This window comes from Dicentrarchus labrax, unplaced genomic scaffold (genome assembly GCF_905237075.1).
Source record: "Dicentrarchus labrax unplaced genomic scaffold, dlabrax2021, whole genome shotgun sequence".
NCBI lineage: Eukaryota > Metazoa > Chordata > Actinopteri > Moronidae > Dicentrarchus > Dicentrarchus labrax.
The window spans coordinates 6,868,872-6,890,651 of NW_026136722.1; the positions used below are offsets into that span (position 1 = coordinate 6,868,872).

General features: G+C 42.9%; 1 protein-coding gene across 5 annotated transcripts in view; it reads right to left on the reverse strand.

The window, feature by feature from the left end:
• The window catches only part of LOC127355982 (septin-9), a 71,030-nt gene that overhangs the window by 36,662 nt on the left and 12,588 nt on the right, over window positions 1-21,780 (reverse strand). The window contains exons 1-2 of one of the 5 annotated variants that reach the window (XM_051387349.1): window positions 18,082-18,221; window positions 2,068-2,826 (exon numbers count right to left, since the gene is read on the reverse strand). In XM_051387349.1, the coding sequence (XP_051243309.1) occupies window positions 2,068-2,826; window positions 18,082-18,103 (781 nt within the window). In that variant the 5' untranslated portion in view covers window positions 18,104-18,221. Of the gene's footprint in view, window positions 1-2,067; window positions 2,827-3,459; window positions 3,509-9,989; window positions 10,012-10,792; window positions 11,125-18,081; window positions 18,222-21,780 lie in introns of those variants that run through there. The other 4 variants (XM_051387346.1, XM_051387350.1, XM_051387348.1 and 1 more) reach the window with 4 other exon arrangements.

A 21,780-nucleotide genomic window follows, 5' to 3' on the forward strand; every position in this document is an offset into this window, starting at 1 on the left:
ACCATACACATACCAGTGTGAAGATGAGCCGTTCTAATAGGATCAGAGTTAAGGAAGGAAACAGCACAAGTAACCTGCAAGTAAAGTGGGGATTTTGAAGCCAATGCATACCAAAAAAAAGCATAAAGACACAATTTCCCACAGCAACCAGAACCAGTTCCAAGGTCACACTCTATTGAAGAATACTTTTGAATTAAACACAATGAAAAGATAAAGCACGCCACTGAAAACTATAACCTATGCTCATAATTACCAGCTTTGCACTTGCAGTTATACTTATCCAAAAAATTTAAAAAAAAAAGACTAAAAGCTAATGGATCCTGGAGGCTGCAGTTCATTACACTCCACGTAGCAAAGAAACATATAAAATAAACACACTGACAATGTAGGTATTCATAAAACTTGACCAGTAATACAGCTAAATATACAGTTTAACCTGGGGGTGGCGCTAAAAGAGAGGTCATGGGGTAACCTTAAATATCCAGTTTCTTCCTGTGAGTTTAGTTTTATAAAGATACCTTGTCGTACAACGAAGGTATCGTTCTGTAGCTAGGATAGCCCAGATAGTGGTGTTATAACAAAGACCAGAGAGTAAGAAAAAGTATTGGGAAAACTTTAGGGATATCCAAACTAAATGTCATGGCAGTTTTGTAAGAGGTAACTTAAGGATGTCTTGACTCTCCATCAACCCTGCCACCATAAAGCCCTGCTAGATTTGAGGCAAGTAAATAAACCTTTCTCTGTCAAATCATGCAAGGCTTTTTTGTCGGATGGCTGGATTAAACTGGATTCAATGGCCTTTTCCTTCCACTCCTGACCTGGTCTGCCTAAGAACAGAACAACAGAACAATGACTCACCAGAATGCAGTATATTACCACAGTTATGGGTTATTTCTTGATGTTGCGCCTCGGTAAAACCAATACTTGTGGCGCAAGCTTCTACAAAAACATCTGATACTCCGTTTGAGCTTGGCATCATGTCCGTACCACATGTCTGGGATGTTAGTCAGCAGTAGCTCAAAGGTAAAATCTAACTGCATTGTCTTGACAAGGATATATTTTGTTATTATTATATCATGTTAATAAAATAATAAGTACAGTAGTGATCACAAAAGTGCTACAAAAGTCCTCTAAGCAACAAATACACACACACACAAAAGTTCAAAAACATCCGTAGCTACCAAATTTGTTCACTAGCGTCTTAATAATACCTTATTAAAATTACAATCAAGGAAATCAAACCTTCCATTTAGATATGAGTACATGCACCTACTGCATATTCAACACACACCAAAGATTTTAACCAGTGGCTGATTCAAGTTCAAGTGAGCTGGGTTATTCAGTTGCTTGCCTGTTTTAACTGTTGTCCTGGGAGCGGCCCTGTGATTCTCATCATCAACCTCCCTGACCTACATTCACAGTTAGTCTAGACTGACAAGCTCTCAAGGACTCGAGCTTGTGCTCTTCACGGCTGGTACTGTTACTTCACAGCTGCCTCACTGGTGGAATAAAAACAGCAGAAATGCTGAATAAATACAAAATAAAATCAGTATAGGTTCAAATGTGTGTCCTACTGAATTACAGAGCTCCATTTCATTATCAAATTCAACACGAATTTCACAACATTCCGTGTGCGGCAGAGATTAGACTGTGGTTTTAGAAAGAGGAGACATATATTGTATGTGAATCAAGGTAGATGTATGATTCTGTGTGTGTGCATACATACGTCTGCAACAAGACTGTGAGAGTTGGTTGCAAGATTAAGTTAAAACGAAACGGTCGTAAACATAAAAGGAGAAACTGAGCAGCGACATGGAAAAGCAATGATCAGATGATTTCATCACAGTGTAATTGCTCTCCAACTGTTGCAAGTCATTGGATTTAAAAAGATAGGTCATGCTGAAACCAGTTACAACTCAAATGAGGACAATCAAACACACAAGCACTCTATGGGTTAACTCCTCCTAGAGCAGTTCACTTCGATGAAGATAATTTACCCTGGGAAACTCTTATTTTACACACAAAAAAGTCTGTTTAGAAAACACGGTAGTCTGAGCAGGTACTCACGGTTTGTTGGTCGGGCTGTGGGCGGCGGCTCTGTGACGGGTGACTGCACCCTCTCCACCCTTGGCTCTGCCAGGGAAGGCAGGGGAGCACTAGGGGCAGGAGGCGGGTGGTTGTTGTTCTCCACTGCACTGCCTGCCACCAAACCATCTGGCTGCCTGAAGACCGGCATCTCAGGCCTCCTGGGGGCCCCCTCAGCTGGGCTGAGGATCGGGGATGGGGGCTCTGCTCTTCTCTGAGGGGGCTCAGGGATCCTTGAGACTGGGGCTGAGGACAGCTGGGCATCCATCCTCCTGGGAGGGGCGGGGGGCTCACTGGGCCGCGTCATGCTCAGCTCTGCCCGCCTGTTTGTGGAGCTGGAGATGGAGTTGGAGGAGCTGTCCAGGGGAGTACTCCGACTGCTCAGGCTGACCTCAGGTCGCTTGAGGCCAAAGCGGGCGATGCCAGCACTGGGCGAGTTGTCGATCTGCTTCGAGGAGACCTCAATAGAAATTTCTGTGCGGCGGGAAGAGGCTGTGTCAGGGTTACGACCCCCTGATAACTCAACACGCCTCATGCCGGTCTTTGGGGAACGTGGATTGGAGGACTCGGAGGGGGAAGATCTGGTAGAGGAGTAGTCGGAGTTGCGGGAACTCAGGTCGTAGCTCCGCTGGCTGGACGTGGAGGAGGTGGATGAGCGGAGGGGGTTGGTGGTCCGACGAGACAGGGGAGAAGGGTGTGTGGATGAATCCGTCTCCTCCACCTCAAACGACCGTTTCAGCGCTGGAAAACACAGAAAATTTGTGGTTAGACATGAAACAGAAGAACCTCTTAGCCCATACAGATGCTGGCTAGATTCACAGCACCAGCATCTGTCTGATATTTAACTGTATTCATTATTAAAACATCTCCTGGTTATTATGCAAGAGAAGAAGAGAACAAATCAGATAACATGAAGGCCTGAAGCGGAGATAATTCTCATGACTTTTTCATTCAGTGGTGGCATTGTACAGAGTTTGTTTTGGATCAGACAGAAACTCATTGATACTCCATAAAAACACTGCAGCAACTTAAACTCAAACCAGCACCACAGACTTTACAGAAAGTTGGTGCAACCATTTATTTTTATCAAAGGAGGAAGATAACATAAACACCTGCCTAACATAGTAAAAGAAACTAACTGTTGACTGTTGTGCAGAAGCAAATATACTATAACTCAAGCTGAGGAGCAGTCAGCTGTAGAACAGGTAGCGATACCACGCTGGGGACAAATGAAACGTCAGTATAAAAATGGCTCAGGGCCTGCATACAACCACATTTCACCACAACGAGCATCGACACTTCAAGTATGGTTGCAGTTATCTTTTTTTACAAACTGCTGTAGCCTCCCAAAATAAACTCCATTGTCGGTCCTACCTGATTTCACACGCTTCACGTATCTCGACAGCATGTTGTTTGTGATTAATAACCCAGCCGATGAAAATATTCCTTTATTCTCACCAAGCAGGTTTTAATAACGTTGTCAGGTACAAACAAGCATCTGCACTGAGCGGGAAAACGTCTCTATTAAATCCTCTGGCTAAAGGTTTTATCAAAGCACACGGACATCTCCTTGACATCTCGCGCACCTGTTGACGTGACGACTATCCGACTGACCACGCCTCGCGAGAGCGCTCTAATTGACCGCGTGACCCCTGAGCCCATTCGTCAATCAATGATGAAACTATGTTTTTTTTTCACTGAACATATTATACTTATACTTACAAAATTGATATTTAAACAACAAGGAAATTAAAATATGTGTCCTGTAACCTCGCTGGTTTTATAGTAGAATTCTTCTTTTAAAGCAAATATATCTTAAAATAGCATTTTTCTTTTTTTTATAGCATCTATTTTTATTTTATTTTTTTATACTCAGGCAACTATTTGGCTTTGTGTGTGGTTCATTATGCAGCCTATTTTCAGATGATTACTCTTAAAAAATTAAAAACAGCAGATTAAAGTTAAAATAATTGTATTGCTTTAAATTGGTAGCAGCTGCACATTTCTTTCATTTTAAGTGTCTGAAAAGTCACTCCAAACATTTTATTCGGCCTTTTCCCACACAAACCAGCTCTCTGCCTCCATACCAGTTTAATGTGCCAATATTCCATCACCAGCCTTTTGTTTTAGTTGTTGTTGTGTGATAGTTTTTTTCTTTTTCTTTTTCTCAGGCCTTGGTAAGCCCCCATGTCAAATGTGAGAGTGACACCTGGCTCGCCTCAGCTCAGCCCAGAGACCGGAGCAGCTACAAACCCTGGAGCAACACGGCCTCTGTCCCAGATAAACACCCAAGCCTGCGCAGGCTTCTGGCCTGCTTCACGACTGACGGGCCAAAGCACCAGCATGGTAAAAGACCCTCTTCCTAGAACTCAGTTGTTTTCACATCCTGAATTATGTTTCAGCAGGTATTAGTGTCTGATATCAGAGGATCTGCAGAGAAGCAGGCAGCTCAGTATCCACTGAGTGCAATGTGAAATACTGCTTTAATTTGGTGACTTTGATTTTACATGTAGAAAACAGCGGGTCAGTTCTTGTTAGCATCACTTGCTGTTAATGTTTCTTCAGTGTGATTATGGCAATAACAAGTCAACAATACCACTGTATCCCACACTGTCCGAGCTCACATTCACTTTAACGACATACTGAAAAATCAATATGACATGTGCCATCTATACTATTGCACTTTTTCCCTTTGTATGTTAGACCCTTGTGTAATGTGTCCTCAAATGTTTGCCATGTCCTCAGTAAATCCTCTGAAAGACAGAAAATCATAAACATAAATCCCTGCGTGTTAACTGCATTTGGCAGTTTTGGCTCTTCTTCATTACACCATTGAATGACACAATGAGAGACAATGACAAAAACATTGTGACTTAGATACAAAAATCAGATTGTATATGCACGTCGTATGCATCACAGATCGCTTCATCTCTGACAATAAGCTCTTTGTGTTGCTCACATGGAAAAAATGTAATTTTATTTGAGAAAGTTTTCCAGGAAGACAGGGTTGTCAGTGTGCTCTTTTCCTCTTTAAGCATATAAGCAAAGAAATGACACACTAGTCACATTGAAGTTATATGTAAAATTCATTGGATGCAGTGTTGAAATATCTTAAGGATGATACTTAAGGACAGGAAATGAACCACTAATGGAGGTAATTTACTGTAGCCATCCCTCCATTCAACCTTTAATGAACATTACTTGCACTGTGTGATGCTCAGTCCTTAAGGGCAAGAGCTTGAGCTGTGAAAGTAAGCAGCAAAAGCTTATTCAAAGTGCCACAGACCACTTAAAACTGTGTTTGACTGTGATTTTGATATAATGACCTGTTTGCCTAGAATTGTGCTAACTGTGTGGTATGTGCCTGCTCTGTGGTGACACAAGAGCCCAGCACAGTGAGGTCCTCACAGACACAGTGGAGACAGCGGCCCTGTCAGTTATGCTTCTATCTCTCTCTGTATGTGTGTGTGTGTGTTTAAACACAGCTGTAGAGTAAAGCAAACACAGCCTGGTCTGCCCTAGTTGGAGCCAAACTCTCTGCCTGTGTTAACATCATACTACAGTGCATCCTGGGATCTGTGTATGCGTTTGTGTATGAATGAAGGTAGATGGAGAGGTCACACATTAATGTCTCTGTCTTTGTGTATTAATGCGACGACGATGGCACCATTACTTCACCTGAATGTTTATGTTTGACTACATACAGTAGTGTGTTTGTGTTTCAATGGCTCTATGAGTGTGTGTGTGTGTGTGTGTGTGTGTGTGTGTGTGTGTGTGTGTGTGTGTGTGTGTGTGATATCAAGGACCATTTGATGTCCCCAAGCTGCTGTATGCTCATCACAGCCTTTTCAACCACGATAGTGAGATTATACTAATGAGATGTGAACCAAATGTCAAACTTAGCCCTCTCTCTCTCTCTCCCCCCCCCTTTACTCTCATTGAGCCTGAAAGTGAAGCAAAATCAGCTTTGAAGAGTTTTGAACCCCATTAAATTTTGGACTCTCAGTGATATACCATAAACTTGCTGGCAGACAGAACCGTCAAATAAGGAAGACATAGCAACCAAGCGTGGTGTTTTTCAACTAACACACGTTTAAATGTGGTTAAACTGCCAGAAAATCATATGATGATGCTATTCTGTTCTCCAGTGTAGCATGTAAGGTTACTGGATGAGCACCACATCGACATTCTCTATGCCTCTCTGAGCATGACAGTAGATGAGTTGGATGGTTCAACAAGTACTGCCTTTTGTCTTCAGTTGTTGAGTAAGCAACTGCTAACTAAACTTCCAAGAGTAGTACAAACTGCAACTATTGTCACAATCAGCCATCATACAGTTGCTATACTTAATATTATAAATGTCAAGTTCTAATCTGTAATAATTTAATAAAATTAAACCTTGTTTCTGATACTTGGTCTGCATTTTTTAAAGCCATTCACTGTATTTTAAATTAAAACTCCTCAATATAGTGAAGTCAACCATTCGGCTGGGTCAAATTGCCTTCACGCATGGTTTCCCAGGAAACAGGGCATGCATGTGAAACAGTTGTTGTGTAATTTTCATTTCATCACAATCAGCCTCACTGTTTACTGTTCACTCTCCCACAACCTTATCAGAGATCTGTTAGTTTACTGCTAATGCAAACTCGCAAAATACAGGACGGCTTTTATTGTGAAGCAATCCCAGTAAACGCAATGAGTTTGTCACCGAGGTGATCATGCCTGAAACCAACCAAGACAACGGTCATTTTTTTGCCTGTGGATTTTAAATGTTTCCAAATATTTGAATAAGTAGCAGTCAAAGTGAGCAGCAGTCAGCTCAACAAGGTGACCCACAAGAAGGCTTGGGGAGTTATGTAATCAGGATACAAAAAAGGTAACTGTAATCTATTATAGTTACAGAAAAAAGAAATTGTCTATATGAATTGTCTTGCATCGATACTTCTTATTGACATTTCTTTCTTGCTTTTATTTACATATTTGGTGTTGGCTGAGGTAATCGAAAAGCAATGGAAAGTGATCAAGTTACATTACTTTAATATTGTGATTCTTAATTAGTAATTGTATCAGATTACATTTTCTAAAGTAACCCTCCCAACTCTGACTTTGTTTGGCTGCACTGTACACGGTTACAGCTGCTCAATGACTGTTTGCTTCAGTATTAAACCGCACTTGCTGTTACCGTGGTAACCACGGGTGTCGACAAATCAACCAGCACTAGAAAAAACTTTACAATAAGGCCAGTTTGACGCTAACAACTGAAGTCACTCATGCTCCTACGCTCTCTGAGAAAAGACTCTGCAGTTTACCACTGTGGCCTAAAAAGGTTCTGCATGTCAAAATGTGCTTGGCCCTTAAATATAGCCTCAAAGCCCAACTCTCCCTTTCTGGAAGTGTCTGTTACAGTTGTCAAACGCTCTTTCCATTGCTAGCAGGAAAGAAAAACACACACTTTCTTCTCAATGTACAAAAGAAAATCTTTCATCACAGGCTAGTTGTTTTTAGCCATAGCATGGAGCCTGTTGATAACTCTGGGGTCTTGCCTGGGCTCGGCATTGGTGCAGGTTACGCTCACCGTGTCCAGCAGTGAAGAAAAACAGCAAGGAGTAACTCTGAAGCCTAACAAAGACCTGCTGTGTTCACTATACCTCAGAGTGACCCTCGGTGCTTCCCAGCAGCTCCGATGCTGCTGCCGTCATTAGCAGGAAACTTGTCCTCGCTGGTGAGTCGCACAGAGCGTCCTGATAGTGCTGATAAGGACGGAGACTCCTGAGGATGGCTATCATCAGCCTCTGTCAGAAGACACTTCCTTCCTCTAACCCACGTGCTCTATCAATGAGACTCCTCATGCTATTTTGTCACAAGGGTTAGCTTTAATGGTTGGGATCAATAGCACATTAACCCCATTCTTCTGTTCTATGACATAGTACTAATACTTAATTGCACAGTTTCAGTGCATTATGGGAACCAACTAACTAACCAACTAAATCCAAACCACAGCAGCAGTTGCGTTATAGTAATTTTAAAGCCGTTTGAGATCCTACCATGAATTCCCTCAACAAATTTCACCATAAAGCAGGTTTGTCCTACAAAATGTCAGGTTTAAATGTCTTGTGGCCTTTTTAATAATTATAATAATTTAAAAAACACCTAGAATGAATGAACCTGAGTGAACAATACCAAGCAGCTCTAAATGGGACCATAAAGGTGTTCTCTATCTATAATCCTCAATACTTTCTATTTTATCATTCATCCTACCATCAACACCTCACATTCCATTAAACGTTTAACTTTATCCCATCATTGAGTGTCAAGGCTTGTGTTATTTGTGATGGGTAGTTAAGATGTAAAGAAAGCTCCACTCCTCCACTGCCTACCTCCACATTTTCACCCACCACAGAAATCTACTCCTGTGGAATTTCCTCTCACTGGACCAGTGAATGCCCTTAACATGCAGACATGCAGAGAGAAAGAGAGGGAAAGAGAACCACTGCTTGAACTAGGAATCAACATAAACCAGATATCTGGTTCTTTAGTGGTTCACTGGATACAGAACTACTTAATGTCTCACAAATACAGATATTTAAATTGTGAGAAGGAAACACAAGGGGCTTCTTTGAAGGAGCTGTAAAAAACGACACTTTGAAAGTGTGTGGGTGTTTCCCAGTGGCCCGGTCAATGATCTGTGTCGGTTTGTGAGCATGAAGTCACAGCTTAGGTCATCAACCTCAAGGGCAAGAAAAATCCTGTCTTCTGTGTCTCTCGGCTCACTGGCGTCATCAGCTGAGGTCCATGACACAGTGATATGGCAAAAACACACACTGCTAACGCACTGAAAAGACTTACTCTTGCTACTTCCATTCACAAATTAACTGTCTGGCAAAAACACCACACACTTATATTTCACATAGTGCACAAATTGTTACAATAACTTTAACTAGAAATAGAGAGAGACCATGTATTTTTGCTGATCAGTAGTGGGACAGTAGCACAAGAAGAGAAGACTATAATAGTCACAATACAACAATATCAAAAGTTTGCTAACTTTAGCCACCATAAGCTACTAGTCATACCAGACCAAGTAAGGCTGTAGCAGCACAAACCCGTGAGTGTTCTGCACCAATAAAGGGTGTGTTTTATTGCTTCTAAATTCAACTTTTCATCTGTAAAAAGAAAGACTCGTGTTATTTCTTCTCTAAGATTAGCTGTCATGAAAGCTAGTTAACTGAAAAGTAACAACAACTTCTGGAGGATGTCTCTTAGGGACATGTACTTGATTAAGACATAAAGGACACAGTGAAAAAGGTGGCATCCGTGTTTTCTTTATAACAATGTTTTTACAGATTTTAGGAGAAAAGAGTTTCAAAGCAAATTTAAATAGAACATCCTCTTTATTGCATAGAAGTAACTTAACTGAATATAAGACATCTAATTTAGTGGAAGTTTTAGAGTTTTAGAATGAGTTTTTTTTTTTTTCAAACCACATGACAAAGCTACTCTCTCACTGTTAGACAAGTACTTGTAATGATTTACTTCCTAAACCTGATTCTTATCGACTTGCTGGCTCATCCCTGCCTCGTCTGTGCCATGCCGTACTCACTGAGCCACGCAGGGCCATACATCATGGTGCATGGTGGTGACACCAAGGTATTACCACACACAAAGCCCAACCAAGGGCAACACACATCACTGACAATCACAACAGTAAACCATTATGTTGGCGATGTCTGAATGCATGACTTCGAGCCACATGGTTAAAGCACACTTTTTTTTTCAGCCCTGGTGCCTCTCTTTTCTGAATGCCACTTGTCTTTCTGCTCTGTTGCACTGTGTAAGCCAGCGCTTTAAAGGCCTAAAGACCGGGAGAGAGGGAGCGGGAGGCAGAGAGATACGTACATACATACCACAAGCAAACTGGTGTTGACAGAGGAGCAGCTCCGGACAAGTGCAGATGCGTTCCTAATGGCTATGTGTTCATGAGAGACAGGAGACAGATAGTCAGATAGACAGACAGTTTGGGGGAGAGGTGTCGGCCTGTCAACCCCCACCCACCCTCCTCGCCTTCCACCAGCAGCCAGGCCGAAGGGGAGAGGGGCTGAGGATGGACGAGCTGCTGAGAGAGGAAAAGGGGGAAGCACAGCCGTGGGAGGAGGATGTGGAGGAGGAAAAGGAGTGGGAGGAGAGGGATGACAGGGGGAATCTGTGTGCCAGGGGCAGAGAGATGAAAAGGAGGAGGAGAAGAGGGAACAGAGGGGGGAGGGGGGAGGTGTGCCAGGTGTTCCCCTCACAGCCGTGTGGTCAGTTGCTGTCTCCTGAGTCCTCAACATACAGTATATGCACACACTCATATGGCGTCTCTATCACGCTCTAAAGAATGCACTCTCTTTGACCCATCTCACACTACATGACATACATATATGACAGCCATAACAAACACACACTCATGCAACAAAAAAAAAGTTATAGAGCAGTAAAAAGCAACACTTTTAGCACGATTTCCCTTTCAAAACACCACAGCTCACCGCAGATGTCAACGAGCCCTTCACACTCCATTTTTTCCCCCAGATCCGCTTGGTTCCAATCAAACATGTGGAAACTATCTGTTGTGTCCTCATGGCAGGGTTAAAGAGCGCCTCACTCCACAGAGTGACAAGAAGAAGAAAAAAGCAGTGGAGCAGCAGAGCTCAAGAGAAGAAAAAAAACTAACCTTCAAAGTCTGATATGATCCCTTCCAAGTGAGCGTTGACAGTGGAATCAGACATTTTGGGGAGCAAGTGTGTATGTGCGGGTGTGTATAGTGCGAGAGAGAGGGAGTAGGGTTCCCTTTCCCCAGCAAGGAAAAGTCTTCCTGGGGCGCAGTCCCGCTTTTAAACAAATCCCAAATTAGGAGCCCGTGGGAAGAGAGAGAAGGGGAGGGGGTAAAAAAAAAAACCAACACAAGATTTGAGCAGCTCACTGATCCAAACCCTCTCTCTATCTCTCCTCTCTTCCCTTAAAGCAGCAACTTATTTTTCTCTTCTCCTCCTTCTCAACTTCCAGAGCTTGGAATGAGCCAGCGATGACAACCCCCCACCCTCCCTCTCTCCCTGTCTCTCTCTCCCTCTCTCGCTCTCTCTCTCTTTCGAGCTCACTGTCTTCCCTCCCCCCCATTTCTCCTTCCCTCCATTCCTCCCTCCCCTTCTGCAGCCGTCCTCTCAGACTGGTTCCTTTCTGTGAAAGCACTCATTTTTGACTGGGCTGGTCAAATTATACGCATGCTACATTCAGACACACTTCCTGTGGGCTCGATCACATGACTAACACACTATGGGCTACTGATGAAACACACAGAGTTACTTACTGTGTTGAAAATGCCAGCATCAGCATCCTATAAGCACACAAATCAACGCAGTCACGTTGGGAAAAGGCACATCTCCATTCAAACAAACTTAAGGAGTGAAAAGTTACAGTAGATAAGTAAATAAATCCAGAGTGGAGACAGAATCATGGACTAATATGGTCAGGACGGGCTAAAGCAGGCGGTCAGTAGATCATCTGACATGCTCAGTCGCTCTGGAGGCAGACATCAATAAATAAGTAGCCTAATGACTTAATGACCATGTGAATGAGCCTCTGTGTGTGGGGGCGGAGGGGGAAGGGTGGACAGGGGCATTGGTCACGGGCCAACGGCGATGAACCACTCACTGCTGCTGGCATCTTCACCAAAATTAACCATTTAGTTGTGATGAGACAGTACGCACCAACAATAAGCGTAGAATTAGTAGTGTGTGCGTGTTAGGAGACTGTAAAGATCTACTGTTTTTCAAAATAAGGGCAGCCCTATAAGACACTTGAGGCAAAAATTGGAGATACATGAAATGAAAAATGCCTTTGCAGAGATGGTAGAAAGTAGAGATACGGATTAAATGTGGATTTAAACTGTGATAAATGATTCAGGTTGTAAGACAACAGAAAAAAAAAACCCTCAATAGTATAGTATAAAGTACTAAATAAAGTGTTTGGGCCTGAAATCCTGCATGTCTGGCAAACTTACCGCCAATTTGTTGCTTACACTGGAATCAAAGGGTGCGTTTTCTGTTGATTTAGGCATGTTTACCGATCCTAAACACAGATGTACGCAAGTGCACAAACACACACTAACACACAGATTTAAAAAATAAATATGAGGCTTTACTGTACCAAAACCTGCAATCTGAGATTAATCTTACACCACATTCCCCCTGCCATTGAACCATGCACCATGAAGCAAGTATATAGCCCACAAAATGTGTGAGAAAACTCTCTGATCGTCAGTGACTTTCTGGCTAACATGAAAACTGGACCTGTGCCTGGAATTCTTAAAAGTCAAGTCAAGTGAAAAGCGTAGCTAGCTGGGATGCCTGATTGTGAGGACACATCATCTACATCAAGTACCATGTCAGTGAAGACAGTAGAGTTTTTAATCCTTGTTCAAAAGATGGTCTTCCTACATGGCCCATCCAGAAATAATAACATAAGAACATACTTCAAGTGTGTTTCCTTGAAGTATGAAACCCCACAATATTTGATTTCTCCAGCAGGGGTCAGCATTGCTCCTATAAATATAATGTGTCGCTACAGGCAACAGTGTTAGTGGTAGTGGTGTCACTAGCATACAGTAATGTGATCTGAAAGCAGATGAAGATGGAGACATGAGGAGAATCCTGCTCCAGACACACCCTTCAACCCTTCAACCCACACAGTTTCTTCTGCCCAACATATGTGTGTCAGATTCCTCCACTCCCTGGCACACACTCATATTCAGACATACACGGAGTTGCATACACACACACACACACACACACACACACACACACACACACACACACACACATACAACAAATATGTGCACATGCACAAATACGAACATGCACAAGCAAACATGCACTCTCGGCCCAGCACCCAACCCTTTCACTGAAACACACACACACAGACGCGCGCACACATACACACACACACACACACACACACACAAAGCAAAGCAAAGCAAAGCAAAGCCCACTTCCTTCCACTGCATATCCTTGCAAGCCCCAGCAGGCCCAGACAGCGCTAATCCAATCTGCTATAACAACTGTCACACTGGGGGAGGACTTGAATGCTTTTCGTCCTGATCTATAAAGAACTACATTCATATCATAGCAGTCATAGTGATGCAATACGCAATGCACTGCTACAAAAACTGTTTTAATCTGCCTTTAGCGGAGCATATGCCTTGTTACATACCGTAACAGCCTTAATGCTCGTTCTGAAACGTTATACAAGGTCATATTGATGCCATATATCAGTGCTGATATAATTTAACTAATTATGGTGTGAATTCCGCTGCACTGACTCATTTTTCTGGTAAACTGTATTGCTACGTCATAGTTATCTTCCTTGTGTCTGAAGGGAGGATGAGTTGCTTCTAAAAAATCTAAATTCTTTCTTGTCATCACTGATAACGAACTCTGAGATATAGAATTAATGCAGTAGGCATAAGCAGTATAGAGCTGCTACCTGTAGGCCTTTCTGATTCTAAAATGAGTTTTGACGGTGGTGTTGTGTAACTGTTGTGATGATAACTAATGTCTGTTAAAGCCAGATAATCAATTGTTTAGCTGCCTGCACATTAGTGTATTGTAATGTATTTGAATGGCAGCTGCTGGTGTTATATTGCACTGAAGCATAGAGATGAAGAGAGACAGAAACAGGCGCTTAAAGAAACCCAGACCACCACTATACAGTGGGTCCTGCCCTCGTGAGACCTGAGAAATGAGAGGAGCACAGTGGGAGGAGAGGAGGAATAACGTCTATAAACGGATGCCAGCCCGGTGTGGCAGTTGCTAGGGCAATGCCAGGGCAACAGCAGGTTGTGAATAACACGAACGTACACATGCACACAAAGACACCAACGGGTTCACATGCCTCGGCGCCACTCTCCCCCTCCGCTGCGGTCTAGCCAGTGCCAGTGGACAGACATCCTGCGATCTCTGGAATCTGAGCTGCAGCTCCAAGAAATGTTTCAATAGTAACCAAACCCATAATGGGCAGTGGGATGCAAGGATACACCTGACCTGATTTATCCACAACTACAGCTATGTCAAATTAATCTTCTTATAATAACAACCTTATTTGTATGGATGCAGTTGAAAAAATCTTTCTAACCAACTGTTTTCACCGGTCTATATCTATCTGTCTCTGCAAATGTAATTAATCAATTTCATTACCAATTAAGTGGCAAATGGAAAAGGGGGAAATATCTTGGCAGAAATAAGACTTACTAACTGTTTCAATACTAATAAAATTAAAGCATTTATATAGATGACAAGTTCATAAAAATACATTTTCAGTAGGGGATTTAAAAGACAGAATTGATGTTGTGTATTTTATTGTGATGGAATTAACAGCAGCTGAAAGTTATGGCTGAGAATAATGATCAGTGTTTCATCAGGTCATGTCAAGTTTAGACAGTCTTGTTTTCTCAATAATTACCAGTATGAGCAAAATAGGAAACCCCAGCTTCCTGCTGAGTTCATCCTGAAACAACCAAAGCTTTGTTGGCCTCCAAGCAGGCGACTCACCCATGAGTCAGGCTATATAAAATAAGCCATCTGGAAAAGGTAAAATCTGTGCATGTTGTGTGTTGGCGAGTGCAAGCATTGCTTGCGTTGCTTGCGTGTGTCCATCTGTACATGTGTGTATATTTTGGATGTGGCTAGCTAGTTACCAAAACTCTATTGACATGGCAACCCCCATAATAAGCAGCTTCACCTGGCTCGGAGCTTCAGAGGGGAGAAGGGGAAGAGGAGAGAGATGGACGAGATGTGAGGAGAGGAAAGGTGTGCCAGTTCTTTCCCCAGGCAAAGAGGGAAAGAGAGAAGATAGAGAGAGAGAGATGATGCGTCACTGAACCCCCCATGGCTTTAATGGAAACTAGGAAGCGGGAAGATTTCTCCCTGCTGTGTATGAGAAAGAAAGGAACCACAGAAAGAGAGCAGCTTTAGCATGACTAATGGAATCAGCAGCACTGGTAGTGTAAACATAACCAGAAAAGTGCCTGGCTTTCAGTACAGTACAGTACAGTGTTTGCAGCTAAACATGAGGGTGAATAGCAAGGGAAAGCACTTCAGTGACGATGTTAAATGTTTGCGACAAGTAAAAGAAAATAGAGAGAATCTGCATTAAAGACATGTGCTACAGCAGGTCAGACAGATTCATAATATTACCCGCACACACACAAACACCCTTCACGTGGCCCCAGAGCCCACTTGGTGAAGTAGCTTCATCAAGTATAGGCACAGCTGTAGTGACAGCAGCTGCCCTTAACCTAATGTTAAACAGCAGCACCCAGCCAGCCTCTGCTAACTTTAATCAAATACAGCACCTGTTGGAAACATGGCTCTACCGCACAGTATGCACACACACACACACACACACACACACATGCTGGCATACCCCCTCGATTGCTTTCGCTCACTGGTCACTCACTCATTATGCGAGTGTATCTTTCTGCATACATGCTGCTGCCTGCATGTGTGTGTATGTGTTCCCTCACGCATGGGATGGAATGGCTTGGTAAATAGAGAGAGCAGCTGTCCTCCATCAGATATGACTCTCAGTAGGCCTCTCTCTCTCTCTCTCTCTCTCTCTCTCTCTCTCTCTCTCTCTCTCTCTCTCTCTCTCTCTCTCTCTGTCCCACCTCCGCCCTCGGCTCCATCTCTCCACCGGGTAATAACACTGTTTAGCACGTCAACAAGCCAGCATTGTGATTGCATCCTCGTTGCTCCCGCCGCACTCACATATTGTTCTGCTCAGCGCGTTGCCACGGCAAACCCACCCAACAACACCAATCGTATGTCACCAGAAGGCAACATGGCCCACAATTTCCTTTAATAAATGCTCTCCTTAAATCTGCACAGGGTCATGTTCAAAACAAGTAGTCTTGGACAAAGAAAAAAACAAGCTAAAAAAAGAAAAACAGCACTTGTGTGAGTGTTTACAACTGAGAGGGTGAAGTGAGTATTTTTTATTTCTCAACTCAGCATCTCCACCTGGTGGGGAGAGCGTTGATATTACATATTAAACAGAAAACTACCAGCACAGATCCATGACTGATATCTTTCCCTGAATTAATTAAAAGGTTTGTGGGTCAGCTAAGCCAGCTGAGGTTGCTGTGTGATGCAGGAGCCTTCAGTCCGCGCTGACTGCGGCTGTGTCATGGTGACTCTTCTCAAGCATCACCAGCTGACCTCACTGTGACTGGAATGGGACACGTCAGCCCCTTTATGCCTTTATTCACAACCTCTGCGTGGCTGATGGTTTCCGTTCAGAGAGTCGTCACTGCTGATTCACGTGAGAAGAAAACGCAGGAAACAAAGGCAAATCAGCATCAGTGAGGGAGGAAGCGAGTTCAATTAATTTGGGAGAGACGGGTGAGAGGTGCTCATAATAAATGTTCAGATACGTTTTTTTTCTTATTTTAAATAAAATATTATTACATGTGAGCCAATAGAAGCCAATTAACCTCAAGTGATGGGTAGGATTGTAGCCTTAACACACACAGCCTTTGCAATCGGACACACTATTGTGTGCACACATGCAGCAACATCACACAGACATACAAACACACTGTGTATATGACTGTGTGTATGAATGCATAAATACTCCAGTGAACAAAACAGAAACATACACAAAGTATGTCCTGCTGAAGCCATTACAGCTCCCTGGAGGAAGCACCTGGAGACGAGGGGCCACATTGTGTGTGTGTGTGTGTGTGTGTGTGTGTGTGTGTGTGTGTGTGTGTGTGTGTGTGTGTGTGTGAGTGAGAGAGAGAGAGAGAGAGAGAGAGGAGGGAGGGTGATCCCTCCATCACACACACACACTTGTCAGTGGTCTCACCTACATCCAGATTTCACACACTGCGTAGGTGCTACAAGCTATGCTAGGTCACAAACACACACAACCACATACACATGCTGCTGTAGCCACACTATTATTCCACTCCTGCTGCATTTTTTTCATGCCTTTTTAACAACACTCACACTAAAACTCATAAAAATACCACTGAGAAGCAGACAGCATTGCCTCACTAATGACTTTAGCATAATGTACAACACACACACACACACACACACACACACACACACACACACACACACACACACAAACTCTTATCAGTTCAATATGTTTACTGTTTACAGCATCCAGCAGCGAAAAAGGATTGTTATTTGCAAAGTCGGCCTTACTCTTTGCTAGTGGACTGAAGCAGGGCTTTCTCTATCCTGTTAGCTAAAGGAGGGACTGACTGATGGCCGAAGCGGGATCAGAGCCACAAGGGACAAGAGTAGTACTGTCCAAACAGAGCTCTTTCCTGTTTTCACACCAAAGAAGAATGGGAGAATGCAGATGGAGGAAAAAAAGAGAAAGAGAGAGAGAGAGAGAAATGTCTAAGAAATAAGTGCTGCTTCTGTGTCACTTCACCACAGAATCTGAATCAGGATTCTGAAAGGGGTTTTTTTCTCCTGAAATGAATGTCTTACTTTTCATGCAGTGAACGTGGAAAATGACAGAGACGGGAATGGAAAAGAGCGACAAAACCTGTAAAGCCAAAAACATTTAACTGGAAACAATGGGGCAGAGGGGGTGGAGATGATGGGCACAAAACAAGAGACAAGAGGAAAAAATCCTGCAAACACAACAGGCACAGGACAGATAAAGACAGATAAACCAAAACAGGTCCGCTAAGCTGCTACACAAACCCTGCAGAGCTCCCAGCTCCAGCTCCAAACCCCAAAGAAAACATGCAGTCAGCAAACAGGACAGAATGAGAGAGTGGAAAATACCATAGAGGGGGAAAATAGAGGCAGGCTCTTACAGAATAGACACTCGATCACAGTAAAAAAAAAAGCTGATTGAAAAGAACCTTAAACTACACACTGTTCTCCAAATAAAAGTGAATGAACTCATCTGGGCTGACAGTTTCCGGAGAGTTTGTCTTACCTGAGAATTTGTCCCCCTCCATAACCAGATCACTCCCTCCACAGCCACATGTAGTGTCTGCTCTTTGACTCCACTCTCTCTCTCTCTCTCCCTCTCTCTCTCTCTGTCTTTTTTTGGACTTCCCTTTCTCTCGTCCCTCTCTCCCTCCCTCCCTCCCTCCCTCCCTCTGTTCCTCTTCCTCCTCTTCTTACTCTCTCTTTCCTTTTGGGCTCTCTGTTCTCCCTCCCTCTCCCCGGTTTGATTCCTTCAGTGTGTCTTGCTAATGAATTCAGAATTACGACATCCCCATGTGCTGATCATATGTTGCATTTGTCTCTCTCTCTCTCTCACCCTCTCTTTCCTCTGATGAGACCAAAAGACTGAAGCAGCATTGTATCTTGAAAATAGAAACCATTAGCTCCACCATGTGACACGGACAGGCTCTTTACGGACTAAAATAACCTGCTGGACTTGCAAACTCTTCCGTCAGCTAACTTAGAAATGTTCCTTGTGTATGTGTGTGTGTGTGTGTGTGTGTGTGTGTATGTGTGTGTGTGTGTATGTGTGTGTGTGTGTGTGTGTGTGTGTGTGTGTGTGTGTGTGTGTGTGTGTGTGTGTGTGTGTGTGTGTGTGTGTGTGTGCGCCGTGGCCATGATTCATTTGATACCAACAGCAATCTTGTCAAGCTGGACTGAAAGACATTCCCTGAACCATGTCTAGACTTCCTTATGATGAATCAGATACAGCTCTACCTTTGTAAACATGTGGAAGACCTTTTGAAATAATACTGACACGCAAGAGCAACACTTTGTGCTTGTGTTACTGCTGAGGAAGAAAACGACAGCAAGGGCGAACATTCAAGGAAGTGAAAGGAAGAGGACTAGTCAGTGTGCGTCTCTCTGTTTAGGAAACTCAGATGACCTCTGACCTTTGGCAGGTCCCTCACGCTGCGCTGGGGGTCAGAGGTCACATGGCAAGCGTCTGAGCTCTGATAGAGAGATCAAACACACTCAGACATGTCAGTCTGACGTCTTGTGCAACACACATTGCTCCAGTGACCTCGGGTAATGCATGTTGACCTCTGTGTACCACGCGTTTGTGTATTTATTTGGCATTTAGTGTGCGTTTGTGTGTCTGTGTCTCTGGTTGTATCTTCATTCATACTTTAATTAAAACCAGCGGCCTAATTTTGATTCATTTGGTGATGAAATGAGGAACATTTGCACATTGGCGGCCCCAAATGGTCAAAATATGTAACTGTGATGGCCTGCAAGTTGCCATAAGTAAAGAGCTGGTGTTTGAACCTAGCAGGAGGTGATTTTTTTTTAAAATTGTTTTTCCTAAGATGATAAAGTGAGCACATTTTAACATAAAATCTTACTAATTGCGGAACACAGACGATAAAACATAAAAAATAAAATCTAATTCTTAGGAAAATATAATGATAGTTTGTCTTAATTAATTTTACCAATTAAGGTTGTCAGGATAGCAGGATTTAAACTTCAATCCAATACTGGTATAAAAAAACAATACTCGATACCTCTTTCAATACCTCTGTAAAAGGAAAAAAAAGTCAAAGGCACACAAAAGAGGATCATTTTTGTTATTTTAAAAATGGACAACCTATATACAGCGGTGGTACAGAAAAAAAGTCACTGAGCACATTGAGGACCAGTTGATTTTCGTCCCCATTGTTTCATCTGTGCAGCCTTTGATTGATAATCTGTGTTTTTTATAGCTTCAGTACTTTTGATACTGTCATATTATAGTAATGTATCGTTTTAAACGTGATATTGAAAAAGAATCAATACTTTTGACAATCCTAGTACCAAAACTAACAATTTTAATAACTATTTCATCATTGAAAATGATCTTAAAACCAGAGATTATTTCACTTTACAAACATGCACACCTCATATTGTCAGCACTAATTCTGTGTGTGTGTGTGTGTGTGTGTGTGTGTGTGTGTGTGTGTGTGTGTGTGTGTGTGTGTGTGTGTGTCCAATAGCAGGAACTGCTGACTGCCAGATGGGAATTAACTGCACATAGATAAACAATAGGGACAGTGTTGGATAGACATGTGTGTGTTTATGTGTGTGTGTCTGTGTGTTTGTGTGTGTACATCAGTTGCAGTTACAGTAAAGCATCCTCCTAAACACCCTGCCTGCTGGGTCGTAAATCTGCCCAGTTGGCAGATGTTTTGTATAGAGCATCTCCCTCCAAATGCCAATGAGCACACACACACACACACACACACACACACACACACAAACACACGTATGCCCTGTGGCGACAGCATCAACGTCAGGGAGGTCTGCTGACAAGCAGGGCCTTATCCTCAGCCTTAAGCACTTCACAACAACTTGTATGCTTGTACATCCGCTTATGCATATCTGCAACTGTATGTGTGTGTTTCTGTCTGTCGGCATGCTTTTGTGTGTGTCTGTGTGTGTATGTATGTGAATCTGCTCACTTTTTGCCTTCTTCTGTCACTCTGGTTCACAGATAGTAAAACACAACAGTCTGACAGAAATGGAGCCAGAATAAAACTGATACACTACCTGTATGTGGAGCATATTTAATTTTTTTTGTGTACAGTCTGTATATGTAATGTGCTCCTACAATTTTCTCCAGGTAACCACTTGAAAATGCCTGAAAAGGACAATTGAGCTGTTTGGGTCAAATTTATTTGACTGACAATAACATTCCTCACTGGTCTTCAAAACACTGATGACGCTCATGTTGCTGTCCTTGTTTGCTCCCAAAACATGTTCTTTTTGTGCTCGTTTGGTTTGTATTTAATAACCTTCCGCAGAAGTACACATTGACACAAACACACAATCCAATATACTCTCCATATACTCATCTGAGTGGACAAACACACGTATATGCAGAAACACCTACAATCACCATGCGCTGTCACAATGGGTTTCCTGTCTCATCGCCTGTCAGCTGTCTATGGGATGAATACACATCCTGGGGCCTGTTTCACAAAAATGTGTGTGTCCTATAATCCTCTTGCGTGCGTTTAAGTTAAAGGTGCCAAAAAGAACACGAAATACAAGTGTGTATGTTGCAAGTCAAAGCTTGTATGCTGCTAATTAGATGAAACCGGCCACTTCACCACACATAGCCCCTCACATGGTGAGTTTGTGTCTTCATATATAGTCAACAATCTGTGTGTGTGTTTGCGTGCTTCTGTTTCCTCTCTGTGTGCTGATGCTGCAGTAGATGCCTCAGTGGTGAGCCACAGCCACAGCTTCAGCCAGCGTGCCAAGACTGTGTAAAACCTACATGCAAACACACACATACACAAACACAGAAGCGCACAAAGGACACGTGTACGTTTTTATCTGCCGGTTTTTATACATATTTTGAGATTGTACATTAAAAACCCTGGAGGGAAACAGTATTGCAATAAATGTATGGCAAAAATATTATTAAATATTGCAAATATAGAGCGACGCCTGAGAGCTAGTTCAGGCAGTCAACTCGAGCTGCACCACTATAGACACATGCCTCACTCTCCATAATCACAAACCAAAAACACCCTTCCAATTTGGCGGTCTATTTAAGCTGCAAAATTTCCCCGTTCTCCCTCTGCTCTGTCAATGCCGCTGCTGCCCTGAATCCGTATTACTGCCTACTTCTCTGTAAGACTCATCCCCACCCCAGAATCCACCTGTAGGCTCCAATTAGGGGGTTTAAGCTATTTACTCA